The sequence below is a fragment of the Branchiostoma floridae genome, chromosome 2 (assembly GCF_000003815.2).
Source record: "Branchiostoma floridae strain S238N-H82 chromosome 2, Bfl_VNyyK, whole genome shotgun sequence".
Classification (NCBI taxonomy): Eukaryota; Metazoa; Chordata; class Leptocardii; order Amphioxiformes; family Branchiostomatidae; genus Branchiostoma; species Branchiostoma floridae.
In genome coordinates, this window is record NC_049980.1 from 11,404,746 (window position 1) to 11,432,038 (window position 27,293).

The following is a 27,293-nucleotide window of genomic DNA, read 5'->3' on the forward strand; positions in this document are numbered from 1 at the left end:
AATTTACTGAGAGGGTTGCTAGCCTTTCTGATTTAACGTGCCCGAGGCACCTCCCCGAACATGGAACACACATTTTACGTCCCTTCTGAAAGACGATGCAGCTCCAACCGGGATGTTTGCACCCAAGGATCCCCGGACTTGACAGAATCTCTCAGATACTTTGGAACCAGGAGCTCAAGTATTTGTAGCTACCAGTTGAGCCACAAGGACATCCCAGGCAACTTATGATAAAAAGAAAAATCTCACTCAGGAAGTCCGATACACATCTTCCTTTTATTCACAGGTTTACTAGGTCCTCCATCTGTCCTACTGGACAGGACGCAGCTGTCATAACGTTATACTTAGTTCACTTCAAGTATAAGAGATAAATCTACTTGAGCGACTGAAGTTTCTGCCAAACGATCCGCTCAAGACAATAAGATCAGTAAAATCATTGCACTCTGTGACACATGGCAAGCTCATATCACCAATTCTCAATCGTTACTTTTGTCCATAGCGTATAGATTACATTCTACATTTATATGTTATAGTGTACAATGAAAGTCGAAGGACGAATCTAGAGAGTACGCCTTTTGCATTCTCCTACGCAGGCCCTCGCCTGTGGCCCATACAATATACCTTGGATAATCTCTGCTACACCGGACTGAGGCTTCTACTTTTGTGGGCTTGGGCTCTAACCAACTGTCAGCCAATCAGAAACGCCCAAAAGTTTTCTTTAGGTAAAACTGCTTCTCTGATTGGCTGACAACTCAGCCTCGGTTGAGCAGAGCCTATCACGCATGTAGGCAGATGGCAGGTTCTGCGTAGGGGAATGTTTCCGCGAAAATGACATACAAGACAATTTGGACTCCCGGATTATTGATATCGCTTTGTTTCAGAGTGGTTCGCCATCCAAGAAAGTCCACAGGTGATCCTCATCCCAACAATATTATCATCACACTCGCTGCTACTTTAACAACCAATTTACAGTAAGTGTGTGTCGGTATGCCACAGAGCTTCATCTACTTAATGGTCTCTAAAGTACAACCGTCTGCTTTGTTATATTACACAGGAGCCAAAAGGCGTTATCCGTCACGCTATGCCAGTCCAGTGTAAAACTCTCTCAGCTGGATTGGGAAACATTCCTGGTTAAGAAACAGACTGTGGCCGTGGATCACCGGATGTCATTCTTGTTCAGGTTTCATCTGTGAAAAACATCAGATTTATGAGTCAAAACTTACTTTTTTGCTTTAATAGTGTTTGTTGCACAAGTGATGACCATTACCATAAAGATAATAATGATACGCAAGAAGGATGATAATGATAGGCTATAGTCGCTATACCAGTTATATCGCATCAAGTAGTGTAATGAACACGAGGGAACTTGATCAATACATAATAGTTAGAACATCATAAAAAAAATTTACGTACCAGCCAACCGACCAACAGTCTTAACCAAAAACGTATCACAAACTTATGCTGCTCTCCACTATAATGAAACTTGCGACATACCTAAGAACACATTTCAATTTTTATCGAAGAGCTTTCCCTTTGATATGTCAATCTTCGATCATTCTTTCAGAGATCAGATCGCTGACTCCAGTTCACACACAGCAACTCTCCAGTAACGAGTTCATCTCATATATATGACCTCCGGCTATACCACGATTCCAATGAAATCTAAGATGTGTTAATGATGCGAATTTCGTGACAATCTATTCTAAAGCCCTTATCCATTGGGTCAAGGCCTGCAAATCATTTACTGTCAACTTCTTGTAGTTTCCAACGTTAACAAACACCATCAGATGACAGGCCTTTTGACCCAATAAATATTATACATCTTTTGTTAGTAGACTGATGCTGACATGAAGTAGATTGATAAAGATGTAGGTTTTTTTTTCATAACTACAAAGAAATCCGATCGAGATTTTTGGCAGCACATATCTTTCTTTCTTCCATTCATGCGTACAATATAGTTCTGAGTTCTGACACAAGTGTGGTCAACTTACATAATGCTGTTCCAGAAATCTTCGTATCGTCGGCCAGAGACGCTCAAACTTTGCTGCCACCTCATTTTCCAGCTGCGACTCCTCTTCGGTCCTCTGGAATAAGAGAAGACATGGAATGTTTGTCAATTGTGACAATTGTGTGTGTCAAATGTTAGCTCTTTATTTACAAGCAGAGACATAACAATATATAAGATATGCAGTTACGCAAACAACTGGATATGACTTTACTTTGGAAACGGTCAGACATTTCAGACAACAATATGGTATCTTTCGTCAGTTACACTAACTGATCACATTTTCAATATCTTCTCCTTTTCTTCATCCTGAACAGTACATGCATCTTTGCGTCGATACGAGTCAGTTGCAAACTTTTATCAAAGCAGCCAGACTCTACTTTTTGTACAAATGTGCAAATAGAAATCACCAAAAGTAGTCTAAGTTATTGGAACGCCGTTGGTAAGTATCCTCAGGGGGCCGACAGTCTTTTAAAAAAAGCCTCTAATGTTCACAGAACAAGGCAGAAATTAAAAGTAATTGATCCATATGCTTTACATGTAGCTAAAGGATACGTTTCCGTCACAGGTCGCGGGCGGGCAATCCAAACCAGACCGCAATCAAGATAGAATCTCACGGCTTTAATGACACCGAGACATCATGGCTCCAGTCTTTATCTTACAAACAGTCATAACACTTCAATCGATGGGAATTAATCGAGGGGGGGGGGGGTGATGTTCGTCAATCAAAGTCAGTCGGCGTTTTATTTTCCAGTCTCATCTCCTAAAAGTCTAGATTTTGCGTCAATAAACTACCGTTCGACAAGTACAAGTGCGGAGATGTACATTTGCAACATGCTAAATTATGCATATGATAAAGCCCCTGTCAAATTTGGTCGACCATGTTCTCCCGACCTTCTCCAGACCATGGTTAGGAATCGGGCAATATCATCTGTGGTTGACAGTTAGTCGGCGAAGATACCTACTGGTCTTTAAAGGTAGACTGGGCCAGTCAACTGTAAATTCCGTAAAGCCATAGTCTTCTTAGATGCGTAAAGCCATAGTCTTCTCCACGCTACCCCCAACCCAGCGCCTACCTTGGTCGGGGAGTGGTCAGGAACAAAGTCGTGAGAAGGTCCTGAATGTGTGACAGGGGCTTACGGCAAACCTTTCAGACCTGTACACGTTTACTTTCTCGGTCGATACAACGAAAATTATGATGCACAATTGTATTGCTTGACTTGTGACTTGTGTGGGAAGTACAAATTGGAGCATTGTTTCAAGTTCATTACAACCCCATCGATCATTTACGGATCCTGATCAATTAACACATGCAACAGCTGAATAGCCACCGACTCCCGGTAGGTAACAATACACGGTTGAAGTCACAAAATAATCTTCGCCCTGGCGCCAGACATGGTGAGGTGGACGGTCAATGGGTTAATGCGCATCAAACATAGTTAGGTAGAAGTAGTTGGGTGCGGTTTTGCGTGATGGTATCATCTTCCATGTTGTCTAGAGCCACATGAGTTTTTCTATGGTTGTACGGAGGTGGAGGAAATTTGAGTTAGTGAGTGGCGTTTATGAAAGGAAAACACTGAGTTTCCGTATGGTATACTCAAAAGGTATAGATTGTGTAAAGATTGGCTAACAGTTCTTAGTAGAATAGTTTATTTTTCCACTAGTCACTATTGTTATCTTGCAACGTCTGCACATTTTATACACTGCAATTAGCCCTTTGGCAAGATAAAACGTGCAGATAGAACTCACTTCTGATTTCGGCAAACGTCTATTTGTAAATGATATCGTTTAGATTTAAAACGTACAGGCATAAAAGAGTAGGTGACCAAAACATACCCGTATATGGCCTTGTGGATACTCGCAAAAAGTCGCAGGTGGTCCACAATAACCATTGATCTTTCTTACCGGCAATTAGCGCCCGGTAATGTGTTCCACTATAGCGCCTCTCAGCGGAGAAATTCGTCCGTTAAATTCGTTGGTAGTAAACTCACGACCTTGCGGCAGGCGAGCGCCTATCAGTTATGGCCTATCATCTGCTGTGGGGTAGTGTGCTCAACAGCTAGCTCCCCCCTAGGACGCAACATTTACCGTACATGGGAGCCCCATCGGGACACCGGGGATTTTATCATATAAAGTGATTTCAAATCCTGATGAACGGTTGGTGCATACCGCTGAGTGTGTCTCTTCGGGTTAGGCAGTGGGCGAACAGTTATGTGCTTTGGTAGTAAATTTTATATTTTGTATCATAATGCCCTGATGCGCTGCTGATTTGGACAGGTTAATAAAAAGGCCCGTTAAAATAATAGCTGGAGTATGATATACTAAGGTAGCGGGTCTATTTCACTAACGTATCCCGAGGTATTGCTTTTGGAGTGTCTGTTTATCTGACTGTGTGTGTGTGTGTGTTTTCATGCTTATTCTCCAATGCTAGGCACGTTGGGGCACTGACAGGAAGTTAGGCAAATGGTCCCAGAAAGGTATTCGAGTAAGTTATCAAAGGTTATCTCCTTTCCTGTTTTTAATATCCTGTTGTATGTTGCCTTTTAGGAGCCAGTTGGAAGATGCGTAGACAGAGTAGACAGCGAGGAAATGCACCATAATGATTAAAGTAAAAAAAAAGATCACAAAAACTCATATTTGACATGGAATGAGGTCTTCAATTTCTTGTTTTTCTTTTGATTAAATTCTTTCTTAATCAATCTCACAACTCAAATTGTTGGTGTACGTGAGCCAAGGGTCACGAATCTCCTTCGCGAAAGAATACGATAAAAAAGGTGTACTATTTCCTCAATTGCAGATCTGCTATCGTGTCGTTCATTTTGACTGGTGTCTTTACTGCCGTGTGGTTCGTGCCCCGAAAAGGTTGACAAGGCAAAATCGTCACGTAAGTGCGATGAAAACGGCAATAATTTGTACTACTTTTGATGACAGCACCTGACAGGACACATGGACATAGGCCATTGGATTCTGCCATTTTACAAACATCTCTTAAATACTTACGTGCTTGTCTACCAATGGCGAATGTCTTATGTCACGGAAATACCATCCATGCAGCAGTTTGGGCCTTTTGCACAGAAAATGTTCGTCCAAACATATGGTAATGACATTTTGATGGACCAAACTTGATGCAAATAATTTCAAGGCACGTGAAAGGCAACTGATCCTGTTATTTCGTATTCACTTCATAGACTTATTGTCTGACGGAAGTTTGATCGCAGTCAGTACAATTATTCTTTACTGCCGTAAAAGAGAAAGTAAAAAATGAAATAGGGTTAGAATAAATGTGCACCTTTTGTTTTGATCATCACGGACGAGTTGCCCGAACCAGGTCCACTATCTCCTTCCAGACATCTCTTTTGTTTCAAGTTTGAGAAAAAATCTTTTGCACATAGAAATCGGTTCAAATTGCATGAGATGGCCAAATAGTTATCTACCCTACATATTCTCTGGAGATTGTCAGACATAAGTCCGCAAAAGATGCCAATGTTGCTTTGTTTGGCTCATTAGAAATTTAACGTTAGTTGTAAAGAAAGGGCATGTCTCTGCCTAATTTGTTTTTCAACACTGAATAACCTCACACACCCCAAGACGCTTTAATCAAAAGGGTTCGCTCCGTCAATTTCCATCTAAGCATCCATCTATTGAGAAGAAAGCCCGACGTTCCATTGCCTTCTGGCATTTCCCTACATGGTACACTCAGGCAGAGTGTTATTTGTGCTGTCAGAATCAAGGTAAGAACAATTCGTTAGACATGGCGCCTAGCCTCGTATGAAAAGATTCATTGCTTTTTTCGGTTCATGAGTAAATGCTCTATTTTATATTGCTCTTGTTTACAGTGTTAAATGTCAACCCTGGTTGGCAAAGTCAAACACAGGTACTCCGAACTGCCAAAGGAATCTAAATCATTGAGGATCACCTTTTCTCTCAAACGGGACGGGGCCGATATTGACTTCCAACGACCTTTGATGCATTGCTGACGTCACATGAGTATAAAGTCACGTGTTCAGAATGATTTGGTTAGGCAGCTGAGGGGGACTTAGTGATTCAGTTGGAAATTCTGTTGAGTCCAAAATTGCAGTTGGAGAGTAGTTTATTTCTTCGCAGTAGCCAATTGACCGTTTGCATGACTAATTAGGACTTTCAGAAGCTCGAGGGTAGTTACACATTTTGCTTTGAGGCGCAGCTGAAACTCGCCTGAAAGCTCATTCTCCCTAGCATCTCAAGACGCCTAAGATTAAACAGCGGTAGAATGTTCTTTTTATCTGCATCGATACAGCATCTACGACGGTGATGTGCCCAAGTGGAACTTCGCAGATTTGTGGTTGATGAAGCCTTACAGGAAACATCGTTCCAATAAAGATTACCCATGCCCATGGTGTAGAAAAAGAATTTAATCCTAAGTTTAATGTCTTTCTGGTCTCAGTTTCTTAAAATCTGGCGTAAACTTTATGGTGCAGATGGCAAAACAAATGTAAAGGTCCTTGAAAGATAAATATCAAGACTTCGCTTCGAAATTGCGAACATACAATATCTTATCTTGATCATTTACTTCCTGTCCTTAATAGCATACTGCAAAATAAAACAGTTGGGGAGTAAATGACATATTGTTGGCCCGTTAGCATTCAAATATTTACATTTAAAATCCAAGCGAATCGAAGCCCGTTGCTACAGTAAACAAGACATTGCTGCTAGTTTTACATTTACTTTCTTGTGTCGTAGCATTTAAAACTGAAGATTCTTATTTATAACTTTGAATAGAAACTGCAAATTCTACTCTCTTTAACGTATTTCAATGTTATCAACTTCTAAATATACGCAATCGTGTGAGAAACGATGTGAAGATATTTACGGACGTTTGCGAAAAAAGATGTGAAGATATTTACAGACGCTTACGGAAAAGATATGAAGATATTTACAGACGCGTACGGAAAAGATGTGAAGATATTTACGGAAAAGATGTGAAGATATTTACAGAAAAGATGTGAAGATATTTACAGAAAAGATGTAAAGATATTTACAGACGTACGCTTACGGAAAAGATGTGAAGATATTTACAGAAAAGACGTGAAGATATTTACAGAAGCTTACGGAAAAGATGTGAAGATATTTACACATCGTTAGGGATACCCAATATGTAACGTTAGAGATATTTTGGGACATTTACGGACACGCAATCGTACGAAAAAATATGCACACACCTTAGTCTTTGGAGGCCACTGCATCGGCTCCGGGTTCCACTTGGGAGGCCACTGCAACGGCGCCATGTTCTCGTTGGGTGGAGGCCATACTCTTCGCTCCCGCAACTATAGAGGCGAAGAAGTAAAAAAAAAGTCATGTTCAAAGTATTTTCAAAGTTCAATACAACTAAAGACGCAGCCTAGAAGTAAAAAAAAGTCATGTTCAAAGTATTTTCAAAGTTCAGTGTAACTATAGACGCAAAGAAGTAAGAAAAGGTCAAGTTCAAAGTATTTTCAAAGTTCAGTCACAACTGTTTTTTTTGGAGGGGGGGGGGGGTACAATAACTCGGCCTTGTCCTTTTAGAATACTTTACATCTTATGAGACGTTTCGTATGGTTCCAAAAGTATCGCAGGGCGCAGGCAACGTTGGAGTGGCTGTAATCTTTTCGCCTTTCAATTTTGAAAGGTCCCGTCTGACTGTAGTTATTCTCTGTCTGAATGAAACATCATTTGTCCGTGAAAATGTATGGTCAGCATTTGCTTTAGTAAAGTTTAGTGTAACGCTATAGGATGAGTCAGTTTGTCATCTTCGGTACGTTTGCCGCTGACGGCTCTTTCTATGCATTCGTTACAAATCGACACACTGTTGCAGCATATCATCATCATCATTATCATCATCTTTTGTGTTAACTTTGAATAAATGTCACTCTAACATCTGCTAGAGCATAGCTACATTACAAATTGTCGCAGAGGAACATTGTTACTCGCCCTCTGGCCCCAAGTATGTATGGACCTACAGAAGAACCAGAATCTTCTATATGTGTATACACAGACGTTCCTTCATGTTATAAGTATTCATACAGGTAAGGGTCTATAGGGCATGAAATACTGCATGCGCTACAGAGAAGTGCTTAGAACTGTCTAATTTTCAGTTGCGCTCTGCAGTGAGCAAAGTTAGAATGCGGGCTGACCCCTAGCCCTAAAAGCAGAGAGAGAGCAGCACAGGTGATTACCAGTGTGCGAAAGAATTTGTCATAGCTTCTGTAGGTCTAAACGTGTGAGAGACGAAACACATTTCGTTTTCCAATTGTTAATTTAACCATGGCTAAAGAAACAAGTCACCACGACCAACCCCAACATACCTATATTCACGGACAAACTGAAAGCCGCTCTAAGTCTAAGAAGCCAAACTTGTCAAGATAAACACTCGTATTTGAATTATTCTCTCGTATGGATTATGTCAATAACTATCCTATGTCATATGTTTCTTATGCCTCTACTACATGTACGTATATCAAGTTTATGCACTTACAACCAACCTACAGGCATTACCTTTCGATATCTCTAACACCGTTGAGACGTTGATTGACTAATTTGTGTTTTCACAAATATCTAGTATCGATATGTAACGTTACGGACTTCTTTCTTCAATTGATTTTAGAGTAGAAGAATAAACGTCACTTAAGTTAGAATAGCGGTTTTTTACAATGCCAACCGATGCTCAGCTATGCTCTACTCGAAAAGTGTGCAATTTAGCCTGTGGCTACGGTATACTTTTCTTAGCTGATCTTGATAAACCAATCGTTTTTAACCGATTTCCGTGCTGTCAACAAGAGACTAGCCAAAAAGGCGGGAAAAAGTTCCACCTCGTTTATTTTCTGGTTTCTGATTGGTTACCATGCACGTGATCCGCCCGTGATAGAAGCGTGGCAAAGATTGATGTTGCAACATCCCCGTCACCAGGGCCAAAATAAGTTAAAGCTCTGTTCCTGGAGTCCAGCATAAATCGGTATTTATTCATCCCGCTGGGTTTGGCTTCTAATTCGGCAGACACGCCTCGAGCACCCAAGAACCTCACCTCAAGAACCCACCTCACCTATCGAAAATTCCTTCTTGGGAGAGTGGATCAAATAAGTCTGTACGGATATGCAGATATGTACTGTTCAGTACAAACGGGTCTAACTAAATACCGAAAACAACCGAAAACAACCGAAAACAACCGAAAACAACCGAAAACAACTTTCACTAAATACCGAAAACAACCGAAAACAACTTTCACTAAATACCGAAAACAACTTTCACTAATTACCGAAAACAACCGAAAACAACTTTCACTAAATACTGAAAACAACTCGACACAACCATAAACAACAGACAATAATTTCAGTGGGCTATTATCTAATAATTTTGACTTTATTTTGGACAGGAGTTAGGCTACGATGGATTTATTTGTTTGACGACCCCTGTTATTAATACAATATTAGTAATAATAAAGTCAACGATCTCCTTTGCCTGTTCGAATATATTAATGTTCGCATTCAGATTCACGGACCCTGTACGTTATAAACGGGGACTGCTTGGTCAACTCGCAAACTCAACAATGGATATCTATATTACTTGGCATCTATTGTGTAACTCCAAGCAGAGGTAACAGTAGGAGCGGGTTGTAGTATTGGCCACAACAAGAAATAGCAGTCACTGCTATCCCCCGACGAAATCTCTGCTTGGAAAATAGGTTTGCTTATTAATTACTGCTGGGAAATTCTGCTGCCTATTTAGCTAATGTGTACTACCTTTTTTTTTCTAGCAACCAAAACAATCTAATATATTTCTTGCTCAATTATAACGCATTTCCGCTGCCACAACAAATCGATTTAAACAGAAAAACCGCAAACGTGTATTACCACAGAGGCCCCAAATTAAACTATTAAGTGATCAAAATATGGATTTTGCTTTACACCATAAAACAGCGTGTGATCGATGGAAAGGTGTTTTCACCGGCTACATCCCCTTTGCTGAAAGAATCCTTCCTTCAGAATCACTCCATTCTCTCCCTCGGCCGTGGAGAAAATAATTCAAGAGAGAGTTACCAGTAGATGAAGATAAAATAGACATTGTTGTTGTTTACGAGTTGTTTTCTGGCTTTTTTGGGTACTGATAGGTTGTTCGTGATTGCTTTCACATTTTTTAGGTGGCTTCGAGTTGTTTTCGGTATTTACCGAGTTGTTTTCGGTTGTTTTCGGTATATTTCAAGTTGTTTTCGGTTGTTTTCGGTTGTTTTCGGTATTTAGTGAGACCGGTACAAACATGGTGTGTTTGCTTCTTGCACTAACGTTATATGCGGTTTACGCATATAGTAACAAGTTCGTACATATTGATACCAGTTATTTGTGAAAACACAAATAAGTCCATCATCATCTCATCAGTGTTGGAGATATCGAAAGTTAATGCCTGTAGGTTGGTTGCATGTGCAAAGACTTGATATAACTTTACGTACATAGTCATAGGAAGCATGTAACGTTATATAAGCAACACAAACATTGACCTACACGGCTACTAATGGAAAAGCACATCTGTCGGCGTTCTAAATGCCTGGCTTCTGGCATTAAGCAGCCTGGATACAATCAAAATATATCACTGGTGACACTCATATTTTTGACAGTTATTCTGCGGGATGTTCTTTGTGCTGTTACATTGACAAACGATAATGACCAGATGTTCAACCTGCAAATTAAACGAAAACGCTCTGTATGTACATGGTATTGTACGAGTATCAAATACAAAGTCATGCATAGAACGTGATTTTGGTTTAATTGTCAGACCTATAGGATCTGGACTCAGCTAAAATATTCTCGTGGTTATAAAGTAACGTTATGAATAGCAGATTCAATAACATACAGTTTGCTACACTGTTATGATGACGCTTGTGCGACCGATAGCTTAAGGCAACGTTAAACCTAATGCTTCACAACTCCATTTTAGACAAGTTTCACGTTGATTTTTTCCTATGGGTTTGTTGATGTAGATTGTGCTGATTGGGGCGGTTTTAAATATCTTGCAAAACTGGTAAAACGTCCTATCTTGATCTAATGTAATCTAAAGTTTCTTTCAGAGATGAAAATGCATGCCACTTGCAGTGAGATTGCCATTCGCAGTGATTAGATATATCTGATAGAGTGAAGTACTTTTTACCTTGCATTCTTCGTTCCCTTCCAGACACAGCGATCTTGCGGCCTGTGAAAAATAAGCAACAACAAGCTACAGTGACAAGCGGTAATTTTTCTGATAAATGAACTGGGGTCGCTGTAAAATTAAAACAGCCTTCAGCTAGATTAGTTAGGATTTGTGAAAAGCTACATGGAAATCGAAATTTAGCATGGCTTATCCGCTTGATTGTCCGTAGTAAAAGAAAACCTTATTCTGGTAAAGCGTACAATGTAGCTAGCCCACACAGCATGTCAAACATTGTAGTATCTCACTAATTTTGGTTTGTTTATAGGTTGGCTTTTAATTTATGTGTTCGATTACCTCATATGATGCTGCAAATGCTAGCATCTCTTGCATTATGTGTCCATGTAACTTAAACAAAAAGTCTTCCCATTTCGTCTTAAACCAACACGATAGCTGTCGACTTGTAGAACAAACAACAGCTTTTGTCACAGACCGATGTCTTCCAAAAAACTTATAAATGACTTTGTCAGCTGGATAGTCGCCAAAGTGGAAAATTTGTTGGGAGATGGAGAGTGAAGACCACGCCACTGGCGATCATCCCCGACCGCCTGTCAGCAGACAAACCGCACGAACATGCCGCTGTAAGGCCTGCGGAAACCAGTGGAACGATCAGTCATATCCTCCATTAGGCCAGCGACAGCCCATCATCACCAACATGTGTCCAGTGCCAAGAAAAACGTGCTTCAGGGTTAGACTCACTCGCCTTCCACCGGATGATTAGGCAGCGATCGATTTTGAAAGCGTGTTAGTTGTGCTGATAGGGTTTATTTCTGTCGGACTAATGGTGGAAGACTATTACCAGAAGTTATAAACCATCGGGATGTCTCGCAGTGAAAAATACTTAAGTATCGCCTTTATCAGGAGCTTTGGGTTTACGCCAGGACGTTTTATCCTATTAGCCCTGCAAATCATGTTCTTCACGACAGAATTTTAACTAAGAAGAGGCATAATTGTCAAGTTCAATGTCCTAACATCTTTGACGCTACACTTGTTTTTATCGATCAGCCTAGGAGCGCACTATTTTGACCAACTGACGCACATCGAGGACAGCTAGATATATGTTAAGACAGCTCAAGCGATCATAAAGAACATAAAGAATATCATCAAAGATCTATCATTATATCATCATCTCCATCGTGTATGCAAAGTCGTAAAGGGGTAAATTTGCGTGTTAGGGGAATCGCATCAATCTAAAAAAAAACTACTCCCTCACATAGGAAAGAAATAGTACCAGAAGACGCTTTTACGTACGGCGCGTGACCGATGACGACCACGAAGGGTTTGACGGGCATAAGATGAGATATGAGATGAGTTCTATATATTTCATCCTGTACCGAACAGGACTGGTGAGTATTTCATTCCCACAGAGACTGGCAGTGTGACACCCTTCGAGGACGATGAACTACAGATAATAGTCGTTTTATACACTGTATACCTAGCGTTCTCCTAGATCCTGGAAGAACCACTATATTCGTAAAATAAAGTTTGTTTTCGTAGTTGAGAGAGATGTTGTCTCTACGTACACTCTCCACTTCTACACTAGGCATAGACTGTGAGGTACTGATGATGTTGCCGGTGATAGTGGTGATGTGGCGGTTCAACAAGTTATCAACTTGGTGTCCTCTCACATAAAAAGCTCCACACCCCAGCTTACTTGGTGTCTACTGTCCCGCATCTGCCGCGAGGATAAAGTAAGCGAAAGCTAACGTTGTTAGTTGTTGGTGTTCCTCTGTTTATCAAAGAGTGATGCAGTGGAAAATGTGGCACTAGTTATTTACAACAGCACACATTATGAGGCCGAAGTAAAAGATTTGTTAAGATATTTTTCACAATTTCTTCAAGCTTCTTCTTTAACCAGAAAAATTGTGATAAAGCTACATTTCTTCCAAAATCAGAAAACGCAATCGTCATTGAAAGCCTGATAAGTCAATTTCCTATAAATTACGTTAAACATTATAGATAGAATAGACATTCTTTTTACCTTTTTTTGTCAACGTTAATATATAACATATAGGTGTGTTCCTTTCCATATAACCGTTGGGCATTAGTTTTCAAATAAAAAAATATACCGTTTTTTAGCATCATAAATTTATATTGCTTTATACCCGCTATGTACATGGAAAGTATGCTCAATCTGGTTTCCTATCAAGGTATCGCTTTGACAACATTTAGCTGTGCAGAAAGAGATGAACGTTATCCAACAAATAAAACATTCTACATTGTAATTGCATAGGATACGGTTATAATTCCTAAGCTGTGGAGTCTTGTGCAAGTGCTAACTAACAATAGCACTGGACTCGCAAAGAGTAGCCGTACGATACGTGATTGAGGAAGGCAATGGGAGATTATCCGGTATTGATTACCCCTAATTACCACTAAACGAGCTAATTCAAACAGTAATCCATCTTTCGGAGCTGATTTATCCAATTAAATGCTCTGTTAGGGTTTTCAATTGAGTGCCTGGTCCTCGTATATTTGTCAGCTTACGGGAATTAGATGATGCTGTTCAGTGCTCTAAAAAGCTCAAATGCAGTTCGCTTACAAAGTCCTTTGTAGTGCGAGTGCGTGTTAACGATATTCTAACGATTGCGGGCATAATACATTTCTTGCTATGGCTTACATCGACTCCGATTCCTTTAAAGGTTAAAAACGGTGTTTGGTCTTTCTTGGTCCATGCAAAGTGGGCTGAAATTGAAATGATCTGATGTAGTAGAGAGACGTATCTTTCGGGATACACTTCAACTGGAAAGAAATGTCTTGTTCGAAACGATTTCAGACTGGCAAGGCAATCTGTAAATAAGGCATAAAGAGCGTCTTGAAGTGCAAGGGCCATGGTCTGCCATGCATATGTTCGTAGTTATAGTTGCTACGTATCGTCAAATCTGGCACAGACCAAAAACAAAATGACACCGTTTCTCTTCTTTTTTTTCCACACTTTTGGTTTCTTGTTGAACAAAAAGCATTTGCTTTGTCATCTGATACCACAATAAAAGAATGTACTCAAAGAACGTAGATAAAATCGTTGACTGGAATTGAGCGCATACAATTTTGGCCAAAATTTGAAAAGAAATCAGAATTATTTACCAATGTTCTTGAAGATAATCTAGTGGTATACACGGAGAGAAGAATCACATTTTGAAGGAGAAATGTGCCAAAGTACGGCGACCGCTCATGTCGAAAATGGTAAAACTCATCACGGATTGCGTCTGGTTTAATACCATTGCGATTGATTTTTCTACCATTAAATATTAATATTTTGTAATCAGACGCAACAGGTACCCCGTGGCATTGACGCTCCACCATCGCCATCGCCTTCACGCATCCACTGTGTCTAGGAGACAGGCGTTTTGGGTTTGCAGATAATTATCCATGATCACACACATGCGGTAAAACATTGGATGAAAATATTACCTACAACAGTACGATTGGCACATTTTGACGACATATAACAGAAAATCAACCTCAGTACGTTTAGATAAAAGGAAAGAAGTCTTAAAGAATAACACTTATTTCTGCTAAGGACTCGATCATAAACATCGTACGATTGTCGTACTATCGCACACCGGTCATGGGGGTATTCTTATAATAGCCGTGCAGCTGCCTTGCAAAATCTAGCTGTCCTGACTTAGATTCTTGCCAGCGGTTGGCTCGGTCACAGCTTGCTTGAAAATTCTACATCAAAATCCTACGACGACCTAGAAATAATGTGACCGCGCCGTAAAGATTCGTAAAACTTACCGCAAAGGAAACGCAAACAGCAACAAGTAGGCAGAGGACGGACAGAAGGAGAGAGAACCTCGGCATCTTCTGGTCACTGAGGCCTCGGCAACAAACGTTCAGTCGTTCAGGCGGAGTCGCAACCGCCGCTGTTCGTCGGGTCTGCGGCCACTTGGATATGGTGGAATAACGCGGATCAGTACCATTTATTACATATTCTTTCCCAGGAGGGTATGGTGGGGGTGTTCTCAACTGATTAGCATAATGAGCCTCTGAATCGTGCTTGACACGCCCACTCGAGACGCGGGGGTGTAGAACATGTTGTCAAACGTACCCCAATCACCGGACGCAATTAGCAACTTCTAGGCGTCAAGGTGGTCCAATCCAGTCATTGGCATTGGCGATAATTCTGGCACATACTGTCGCGTACACTCTACTTGTCGTATCTTCATAAAATCTGACCCGTTTTTAGCGCAAAATGTTGTTATATCAATCTACATATCAACAGCATTTTTTGCTGTTATGGTTAACGTTATTTGTCTAAAGATAAGATAACGTGAAACTGGTATCATCATAAGAGGTAATCGTTCACCTTTGTCTGGCAACTTGAGATAACGTATCCCTTACGATCGGTGCATTTCGACATGACCGCATAAAAGAACAGCTAAAACGACGTCAACCAGTTGAAATTGTTGGTAGTAAACAATGATTGCAGCGGCGGGATGTTATTGCAGGATTTTCCTACAACTACTGCAGGATGTTCCTTCAACTACTGCAGGGTGCACCTACAACTACTGCAGGATGTTCCTACAACTACTGCAGGGTGTTCCTACAACTACTGCAGGATGTTCCTACAACTACTGCAGGGTGTTCCTACAACCACTGCAGGATGTTCCTACAACTACTGCAGGATGTTCCTACAACTACTGCAGGATGTTCCTACAACTACTGCAGGATGTTCGTACTATTATTGCAGAATGTTCCTACAACTACTGCAGGATGTTCGTACTATTATTGCAGAATGTTCCTACTGTTATTGCAGGATGTTCCTACAACCACTGCAAAATGTTCTTAGCTAGAACTACTGTGGGAGGTTCTTACAGCAACTGCGGGATGTCCTTACAACTGCAGATGCCGAAGCCAATGGACGACGATGCCAAGTGAATAGTTATGGTTAGTATCAACAGCCGCAGGAGGTAGGATTATGTTTGGAACATTTATATCTGCGATGCTATTGGATGGACATGGTGACGTCAGAATGACGCACTTATGCGATCAAGCAGGTGAAGCTAAAAAGATGTCTGCCACTCATCATAAAACATGATGCTTTAACATAAGGAAAATTATTCTAATTGCAATGTCTCTAATAAGTGCTGCTCAAGCGTGCTAACTGTCATTCTTTGTCTAAACCAAAGTGTTAGAATTCGAACATGATATTTGATAAATCATCAGCTGTCATAGTTGTCAACCATCTACATTTGATATTAACCATTGGCTTACCAACTGCTGTATACAGCTATAATATGGTAACTGCTGCAAGAAAATGACCAATATGTTTTGAATGAGAAGGAGAGATTCGAGCATGTTCCGTAGATGTAGTCTTTAAGCAAGACTACATTTATCTTCTTTTCTTTCAGGTGAAGGAGATACAAGCCCGCCTTCAGATTGATGACCTAACATCCGAATCTCTGTTCTGGCCATGACAAAGGCTTGCGGTTCGCGTTACACCGTTCGGCCTAAGACGCTTTCAATAATTGAGCGCCGTCGAAAATCCGAGACCCCAAAAGGGAAGTGAGACACAATCGTTTTCCAATCATTTCCTCCTAAATGCGGCCCTGCAGGACATATTGGAAATTGCCTGGGCCGGCCCGAATGTCGCGAGGAAGGCACTTACTGACCTTTGTTTCAATCGCCGCTGTCCCTTGTGGTCAAAGGAGTCTTGACACCATAAAGACAACAAAGGTGTTAAAAGCAAGCCGCCTCATTGTAGAGAAGAATATAGGTTTTAACGTCCTTTCCCTTGCTCCGCTGAAAGGATTGCTTCAATTCTTTACTACTTTATATACTGTATACCTGTACAACTGCTGGTACATCGTACCTACATTTCGTGATTTCATGATTAGCAGAATTTTATGCCAATTATGCAAAAAAACTATACCCGGTGTTTTACCGTCTTGTTTGGCCTATTGCTACGCCTTTGGCCGGATTGGTATGGAAACCATGTTCTCCATAGCGCCTACAGGGGAAAAGAAAAGATGAGGAAGTAGCTAATTATAACTAGCTACACATGAAACCTCCAGATCCAGCTCCCACTGCCGATGGCGCTTCGGTGTAAGTTATTCCGGTAGGAGTACGTCGACGTCTCTGCCTCTTGAAAAATTAAACTCCTTTCTGCGACGTATTCTTTCATAATACGTCTATGAAATATTACGAATGCAAAAGCTTCCTGAAAGGTTAAGTATTGATAGAGATCTGAAAATATGTAGTACATGTATGTTAAGAATTATATAACACTTTGAAATTCGCTAATAAGATGGAACTGTAACTAAAAGAGAATAATCGATTTTTCCAATGAGGTTGTATTTTAACGACAAGTCACATGTAAGTTGTTGAGGTTACGACTAGACAATAGACTAAAGATGACACTTCCCACCAATCCTGTCATTATGAGTTTGCGTGTACAGCTGACTAGCATTTCATTTGATGTACCTTCAGGTTCGTGCCCTTTGTCTTCGTTAGTTCCTAATAGAGCGTAATTGCGTCTTTCTCGGTGTATTAATGGTCTAGATTACTTTTCCGCCTTGATCTAAGATTGCTTCTGCGAGATTGCTCTCTAGAGTCGCTGGTTTTGATTGTTTAGATTGTTTAGCGGTCGTTACAACTTCCTGTGCGAGATGAGTTGCCATCAGTGGCGTCGAAAATGTTTGGTCTTGGAATTGAACCTGACAACTTACTTTTGAGAGGCCGTTGATGATGAAACTGTTTTTGAATTATCAGCAAGAGCATATCGACTATCAAAGGTAATATATGTTACATCAGAGAGTTGAGTCATCTTCTCAGTTTTCAACTTGATGTATACATAGATATACATAGGCTCATTACTTACCTTTCTAAACAATATTGGTCTCTTACAAATTACAGACCGATGGATATCAATAGACACCTTTAGCTAATCGTCTGGATGATGGCTTCCATATCAAAGGGACTGTATCCGATTTCCAGGGATTTGGCTAGGTTATGACACATTTTGGATAATTGAAAAATTGTACTTGCGATGTCGTCGTATTATTTGCGCAAGCCCGCAAGATGATGCAGTCTTCCCAGACATGACAGATCAAAGCTAGAAAACAAGAGTGCGAGGCTAGCATGCCTCCATGAAATATTTCGAATTGAATTATTCTATTTGTTTATTGTGGTTCATTAATCACGCGACCATAATGTGCCCATTGATCACTTTGTTTCAAACCATGGTGGACGCGACTAGCATATAGAATATTATATACACGACTGCAAAAATGTATACAGACCAAAAATATAAGCTCTTATGAAATAGTAACCTCTCCTCATTGACCCTATGAGCTAGAATGTCTGTAATGTCTGATTAATAACTAGTTCTATTATCACCTCTGAACTCTACTTCCTGTCACTGCAGCTAGTCTGACCAACTTCTCACTCATTTCCTGGCAGTTACTGCACTGCCGTTTTTTATTAACTGAGAACTCACAAGAACACAAACATTCAGATTCTAAACACACCGAAAACGTAGACACAACCTTTGTATACATGAAGTCAAAACAAGTTGTCGTTGCCTTGTTTGCCATCGAGTACGCTAAGTGCGATCAATACAGGGATTTACTATAGATTGATCACGCCAAATGAAAAAAAAAAGAGAGCTTCAAATTTCCCAGTTGGGAATTAGCCTATTCAGTTGAAAGTGAAATGGATGATTAACAAAGTAGTACCTGGACCAATCATTCGTTAGATTATTCAAGATTGTTTCTGGGAAGCAGTTTTTATAGATCGATAGTGATACCTATATGTATTTATTGGAAAACTACGAGCATTATTTTTTTTTCATTCCTATTTAAAAAAATAAAGACAATAGTGGAGTTCAGTCGCCAACTAACAGCATTTCTTTAACATCAAATTCCATGTCTAGATGTGATTTTTATTTCATCAGGTTAAACACCATTGCCTTGTCTCCAAGCAGATGTGAGGAGGAGGTGAACAGTAAAAAAAAAATACTTAAAATGTTTCAAACAACCAGGCGTAGAACATCTAGACGATCCAAATTCATACATCTGCCGGACGATCAAAAATTTGACCGGTAGCTTTAAAAAATCGCCGAGGGGCGACGATACTGAAATAACATTCTGCACACAGTGCTCTCAGGTAAGGAATGCCTTAGGCGGAATCACATAAGAACAGCTCGCCAGTGTCAGTACCAACAAATCACGGCGTTCTCAGGACAGGACAAGCACAGCAAAATCAATAGATTTGTAATAAAAACCTGGCATGAAAATCTTTCATATTCCTGCTGGGCCAATGTAAATGTGGAAGTAAGGATTTACCACGCTTTAATAATTCTGCTGGGAGGTTACCTGGTCTTAGCCGAAATTATGACTTTCCGTTGGAAGTAATCAGAAGTATCAAGCGCGACCTGGCCCTGCGGCTATTCCAGCCCCAGATATCATATATTCAACATATATAAAGCTTAACACGCGTTCGTGCACAGATTGTATGTATGCGACTTTTCTTATATATAGTCTTACAGTTAGAATTCCAATTTGCAGACACCGTTTCTTGCATACTGTGTTTACAACTTGGAACGAGACCGTCAGCTATCCCTCGTGTTATGCGATAAATAAGTTATCCACTATTTAATGCTCTTACAGCTTCGCACAGACAATTTCAGGCGACAAATGCCGTGTAACAGCAATGAAAACGTACAGCTCATAGACTTATCGGATTATACCAAGTACACAGGTCAGAGGTGACATTGAATTACAACAACACTAACGTTATAACATAGGTCCTATGTAATTTGGTTAATGACACGTCGTGACGCACGACCTATATTTGTACGTGCGTAGGCTTACACGACTCAGTTTCTCTAGATGACGTTTGAGACCAAGCTTTCTTTAGTCATACTTTCTTGAAAAACGTCTCAGAAGAAAGATCAATCTTTACTTCTACTTAAGTGATTTGCTTCTACTATTTCTCCGTGGCGCAATGATGAATGGTAATGGTGCAAAGTAGATAATATTATTTACCAGCATTGCGGCAAGTTACGGAAGTAAGGTATACTCTAGACAACACTCTGCTGTTTTACCCGCACAATGAACCATAGAAAACATAATATTCTAATGACTGCAACCTTTATCGTTATCGAACTTTCTATAGGTTCCCCCAATACCCTTAAATTGGGTAAATCAATACATGTCTCACAGGAATATGTCAAGTATCAAGTGTTGACCTGATTATTGAAACAACATGAAAATGTTCGATACTTGTGGTGCAATAAGTCGGTTCGCGGTTTAAACTGTGCAAGCGCATTGTGGTACATTGTGGGCAATGTATCGATGTCCCTAACACAAAAAGGAGAAAATCTGGACAGGTATTAAGCATAACATGAAAGTTCATATGTGTTGGTAGAAGTCATTCTGGATCAAAAATGAACTTTAATTTCGAAACAAAAATGCACTTACCTAAATTTACAACAAAGTCCTAAACGGAAACGGGGGTGCCGTAGATTGTCTAAAGCTTATGATCCATTGCTCATGCATAAAGTAATATGTTATCTCTACATTATAATTAATTTGGCGTCATTCCTTGACATTGACTGGAGTTGGACAGTAAAAAGATTGCGTCAGTGCAATTTCTGTGTATTGAAAATGACAGTTTATCTTCGATCCCGAACATGGTGAAGAAATGGAATGTTGACAATGACAGGTAAGGGATTTTCAACTCGCTCATGCGCAGTTCAAACCCTTAACTGGCTTATTGATGCGTCATAAAAAACTCTGACATGTAAATTTAGATCAGTTTGTGAAATCTTATTTTCAATTCTTCAAATGGTTTCCTGTGAGCCAAAATGCCTTACTGTATTGCCTCATTTATTATTCTCGGCCTTCACCCTCTAAGATTAGTGTTATGTATATCTACTTCTACATCTTGTCGTCGTTACAAATTACCCGAAGGACAGGACCCATGAAACGTGGGTTGAAAGACGCTGTACATCATGTCGCCTCAGGAAAGTGGAGATATGGCCCACAGGCAGCACGACAGGCCGCAGGCAGTAACGTAATTTATTTGGCATTACGTTAACATAAGAAAATTGTAGCAGCCTTTGAGACTTCATGACTAAAGATAATAATATTTTAGATCAGTGTCAGTGTTATAAATTATTAATTTTTTTAGGTAAAAGTACTTTTTTTCGGCCGTAGAATTATGATTAGCAATCCAAAGAATTTCAAGAACAGACTCAGTGGGTTGCAAATTGTAATTTTACAACATGGCTGGCTAATTTCTCTGATATATCGTTCAGTCTATTTGATGACCAGTTTCTACTACTCTTAAAGCAGGCCATGGAATCTGATAGAAACAATACAGGACGACAATCCTAATCTTTGTCATGAGTTTAATATGTTATAGGAGTGAAATCAGTTGGAGAGGTGGCAGTAGCCTAACCTTGAGTGTTATTCTAGGGCTATGGATACTAGGCTGCCACAATGGTGTCACGAACACCATGATACCATGTTATGTCCAATCATTGTTTTCCTTTTCTATATCTGGCCTAAAGCAAAGACGGCAACAAAGGGAACAGTGGGCGTTGTTCCTTGATCTTCCATCTAGAAAATATATGGTGTCGTGTAGGCGTAATAGTAGTCAAAGGGCGTCTAGTGGTGAAAGGGTCCCACAAAAAGAAAACAAAGTCTGTTTCTTCAAACAGAAGCCAAATCGATGTTTTTTTTTCAGTTTGAACCCTCACACATCTTTCAAAACAACAACCAAGTTTCTTCTGTGTAAGCTGATAATGAAGATAAATTCCGAGGTACGTTTTTACAATGGTCAACGTTTGGATTAACTAGTCCAATTTTGAGCTGAATTTTGTACACTCGGATAACTGGAAGAATCCAATTTTGTGTACCCACAAGTAGTAGATTAGAATAAGGTTTATAGCTTTTTAATGACTTTCACGGCTATTTAAATAGTAACTGTTGATTGTTCAGGCTATCAGTACTCAATAACTAGAAATCAAGAACATATACCCTGGTCAGTGCAGAAAACTGTGACTAACTGAAAACGTAACACAAAGTTGCATCGCAAACTTTGACAAAACCTATTTACATGTACGTCCCTGTTCAACATCGCGGATTGTAAACCATATCAACGTTGGTCATCTGACCGTTTAGTTCCCACGCACGTCTTTCCGAATAATGTTTGTTAAAATTCTACCAGTTCGGAATGTCAGCGACTTCAATCCGATATGAAATCAAATTTAGAAAAAAATGCCAACAACCTCTGTATCAACTTGGAATATCAACATATCCAAAGGATTGACTCCTAAACCATTTCTGCAAATGCTAAGCATGTCATATGCATGTGGAAAGAAAATGTGCGGCCTAAAACGTCTTCTACTTTCATGACATTTTGGCAAGGTCGGTTTGTAATTTTAGAATTGACATCAATCGTTTATGAATTTCATATATGTTACAGATGAAATATTCCTCACACAAGTTCTATAAATAAAAGTTTATAAATCGTATCCTTAAGTAGCTCAGGCAGGTAAGGGTCAATCTAGATTTGGCAGTGAACAGTAAAGGTGTACTGTGAAGCCCAGAGTTTCATAAAGCGGCGCGACCACAAGGAAAGAGAAGACAGATGTTCCAATAAGAAGCTACAAGCCAAGTAGATTGAGCAAGACTAGCAGTGGTCATTACCAGAATCAATCAATCAATCTAATTGCCCAGCACACCTTTGGGGTGGACTTGATCGTTTAAAAGTAAGGCTTTAATCTTCAATCCAAAACAACTGCCTCGAGAAAAGTTCTCGAAATTAGGAAATGAACATTACGAGTTGCCTCCAGGATTCTCTTGGTTCTTTTATCCTCGTAAGTCGTGCCAATTTGCACCTTATTTGCTGTCTTGTCAGCGATATCTCAATCATCTCTCTTCCCGCAGCGTTGCGACGGCATCAGAACGAAACGTTAGTTGCAATCGGGAAAAATTACACAAAAGACAGACTTCCATGCTTTCAACAGACTGTACAATTCGGAGTCCAGAACACTAAACATTACTCAGTACATTCAAACATACATTGAGACTAACTGACATCGTAAAGTTTTGGAAAAGTTTATACAGTACGCCTATCTTAATTTGGCAACCTGTTGCAAAAAGCAACAATTCCAGACTAAGACCCCGCAAACTAAGATTCCGGAGTAGGCTTTCAAGTTTTGCCCAGAACCATGCTGTCTTAAGCCTCATAATATACGTCGACTGCTTCGCTGACGCAGTCATCTAATCTGGAACGACTTTTCTTACTTCATACTCTTCAACTAAGCATTGTAATTGACAGCTCCGATCGTTTACAGCTCTATGAATGTGTCTGCATGTGATAATTGTGCGTTTTAGACATCTTGTATCCAATTATTTCATATCTCCCTCCATATACCCTGCTGTTGAACGAAGTGAATCGCGCCACAGTTAATGTTGCCTGTCGGTGTTCATGTAGCATCACATAATTGACAAGAAATGGTTTCTGACGTCAATATCCGCAATATATCATGCAGGCTGGTTTTAGGAATTATGTTATATTAGGTGGTCAATTTGGATGAACACATCATAAAATTGATCTACCCACAGAAAATCAATGGATATCAAGTCATGTACGTAATAAACCAATCATTGCTACCATATGAACACCAACGCATATTAAAATCGGATTAAGCTACAGATCACTCATTAATTCATTTCTTTATCAGTATCAATGTTAATTGTTTTCATTATGATATTTGACCTGTAAAATATCTTGTTACAAGTCGGTTTATCTTGACTTGAAAATTGTCGTCACAAACGTTTTTGCTGCCTATTCTACGTTTAATTTAAGGATACAAGACAGTCTGGTGGGCATACAGCAGCATCGTTAAAGCCTGGTCAAAGTAAGACCCGATACCGTTGAAGTCAATACTTAACGTAATGCCTAACGCAATATGGCTCTTACAAATGTAGTTGCAAGAGGAAAAGACGTTATATTAGATCGACGAAAAACTACTTGTTTTAAAGATGAAGGAAACCCTCATTTTCTCAATACATATTAAAACTGCTGAAGAAGTCACAACTTCGGGAGTCGATAAGATCTGGTCTATGTGGACAGATGGTCACTACAGACAGGATTGTTCATGCCTGCATCAATAGAAATCCAATATATCATGTGCCCAAAAGCGGTCACATTGGCCAGGCGGTCCTAGTATAGAGACCTGACTGTACTGAGTAACTCTGACCAATGTCTACTACATGTACTACCAAACAGATTATTGGAGCACGCCAATATGAGTACCAATTTATTGAGAGCCTGAACACCCTCCCTGTATGTTCATGCTGCGTTTACAAACCACACAGGATAGTGTACGTATCATTAGGTCAGTATAACATTGATGGGACCCATGAGCAGCTGGTAAGACAGAGTCACACATGAATCATACACGGTTCCTAGCCCATCCCTCCACCAGAGAGGTAATTTACAAGGTACCGCACACTAGATCATCCGGAAGAAGACGAACATCAATTCTCGGACTCTCGCCGTAAAAGGATTTATCAGTGCGGAAAGAGGTCTACTGGGCATCGACGCCCATCTCAACACCTGCCGCCTAGCCTATTTATGACGCAACATCCGGTCCCATGATACAATGAATTACGTCCCCGGTGATTTACAGAGGAACAAGGATCCTCAACAGGAACTCTGCTTTGGGACATGATAGTGCCTAAACGATGTCAAAAACCGCCCATGCGCTTCAAGAATAAAACGGAGCGGTTTACATGGGTTAGCAAGAATTCTCCTTAGACCTAGAGTAAGTGTGGAGACATGGTAGGGGGTTGATTGCTGTAAAAGTAATGGTGGGCTGATTGTTTATCTCTTGTGACCACTGGGTGATGATCCGAATCTTTGTTGAACACTGTTTCGGTAGGGAATACTGCAGTGGCAAAGGTGCTAAACATATTAATGGTGTTTTAACATCATTAAGATGTTCAGCACCTTTGCCGCTGCAATAAAAAGGGTTCACCAAATGTTAAGATAGAGATTACGATCAGGCAAAATCGCTGTTTCTATCGATAAAGATTGTGATCATAATCTCTGTAGACAGGGGTTGCATTCAGACAGATCAGGGTATTTTAGAGTGGCCTTCCATTTATAAATTCTGAGTTTCAAGTCAGATTGATCTAAAATGACATAGATTAAAGTTAAAAAGTTCTGTCTTTAGATTTTCATTTTAATACCTCAGTTGGAAATTCTCTTTCGATAGATTCGCCACTTGCACTGGCAGAAATGCTGATTGCGATCTCTACCGAAAAAAAATCGGCGATTCTTCCAGATAACAATCTCTACCCGGGTTCACGCCTATCAGGAGGTGATTGTTTTAATCATTAAGTTTTTAATCTTAATCCAATCAAAACCCTCACAAATGTAAGCCCATGTCACACACAACGGCCAAGGCTTCTCGACCTTCTCCAGACCATGAGTTGGGAGTTAGCCGTGAGCGAGGTCATCAGTGGTCGGAGAGGCTACCTGCTGGTTTTCGATAGTCCTCTACGCTAGTTATAATTTTGAAAACGGAGTCAGGAAAATTCTTTTTGGATGCCATCATATGAATAAATTCATAGGATAGGTCCTACCAAACCAGTTTAGGCATTGATTGTCGTTGCAAAGCATACGGAAAGCCCTGTATGTGCGGCAGCAGCTTAGAAGTTAACCATGGAATTTAGGGTTGACGAAGGCCAAGGAGCATGTCAGCTTACAGTGAAGCTTCCATTGAAATGTCGTACATTCAATCCTAATCTGACAAATCATTTCATCGGGTACAATTGTGATGGTATCTGGGTCTCTTTTAGGTCCCATCCCAAAAATGGACCCATTAACTATCAAGGACGCCAAGGAACAGTTATTCAACCATATCCACCCTATCAGTCACTTTTGTCAGTCCCAAATCATGGAAGGCCCGTAAAACCTCCCATGTCACGACAGCTTTTAACAGCTCTTATAGTGGAAGAAATACTCGGAAGTACGAGCGTTCACATGGGCTTTACAATGATGAACGTCTCCCATTCACCAAATTGACTTAAATATATTAGTCACTTTGCGATGTTATACTATGTGTGAAGTACTGATAGTGGGCACTTATGTTGACAAAAGTTTGGAACCCACACAAAAGATTGATTTATACACAGTAATACATCTCAATGTTGAGATGGTCCACTTCTGTGGAAGTAGTTAACTCCTGGGACAAATCTCTTTACCTGCAAAGCTGATTCATCTAAGCTGATACTACACCAACTTAAACATACCAAAGCTATGGTTTTGCATATTATGTTTTTAAACAGCATCTTCACCCTCCGTGAGTAGATTCGTTAGGTTGGTACGTACCTCAACGAAAAAAGAGACTCTTTTTTCCACAACCGTTTCTTACTCACACCAATTGCAACGTTTCGGTGACCATCTATCACCTTCTTCGGGGCAATTCTGACTGAGATGCAGTGCAATGTGAACCAGTCAGAATTGCCCTGAAGAAGGTGACAGACGGTCACCGAAATGTTGGTGTGAATAAAGCAATCGTTGTGTAAAAAGTCTCTTAATTCAGATCTTCACCCTGTGAGGCATCTGCGACACCAAGCTTCTTATTAGGAGATGCTATTTAAGATATATTTCTTATGATAAGAAATAAATGAAAGAATCATGCAAAATAGAATACCATAGTATTCTCTTTTACTATAATGGTACTTACAGTACACCAATATGGTGATATGCTTATTGGCGGTATGAATGTTTTATTGTCTGTCAGCTTTTCAAACGGAATAAATAATTTCACTAAATGTTAATACTTTTGTCTTTGATCTCTCTGTGTATGGTAAAATGTATGGGACAATACCAACATGTCAAAAAACAATTTTGAGGTTTATACAACAGTCAACAACACAACATACACATATACAGATACTGCCATCATTGCACTAAACATTATTAAATGCAAAAATGAAAACACATATTGGTATAATTCAATATCTTTACCATAACTCTAGGGTAAAATCAACGCTTATCGATTCTGAATGGTAAATATAAATTACACATTAACCACTCTCAGACAATCATAAAAGGTAATATTGATTATTAG

The 27,293-nt window shown here is 39.9% G+C and overlaps 1 protein-coding gene across 1 annotated transcript; it reads right to left on the reverse strand.

Moving 5' to 3' along the window:
- Positions 1–779: 779 nt before the first annotated feature.
- Positions 780–15,097, reverse strand: LOC118410627. Its single transcript, XM_035812410.1, has 5 exons — positions 14,930–15,097; positions 11,153–11,194; positions 7,201–7,305; positions 1,989–2,081; positions 780–1,184 (listed from the first exon to the last, which is right to left on the reverse strand). Exons 1-5 carry the CDS (start codon positions 14,993–14,995, stop codon positions 1,164–1,166), a joined length of 327 nt encoding a protein of 108 aa, XP_035668303.1. The 5' UTR covers positions 14,996–15,097; the 3' UTR covers positions 780–1,163.
- Positions 15,098–27,293: the final 12,196 nt, after the last annotated feature.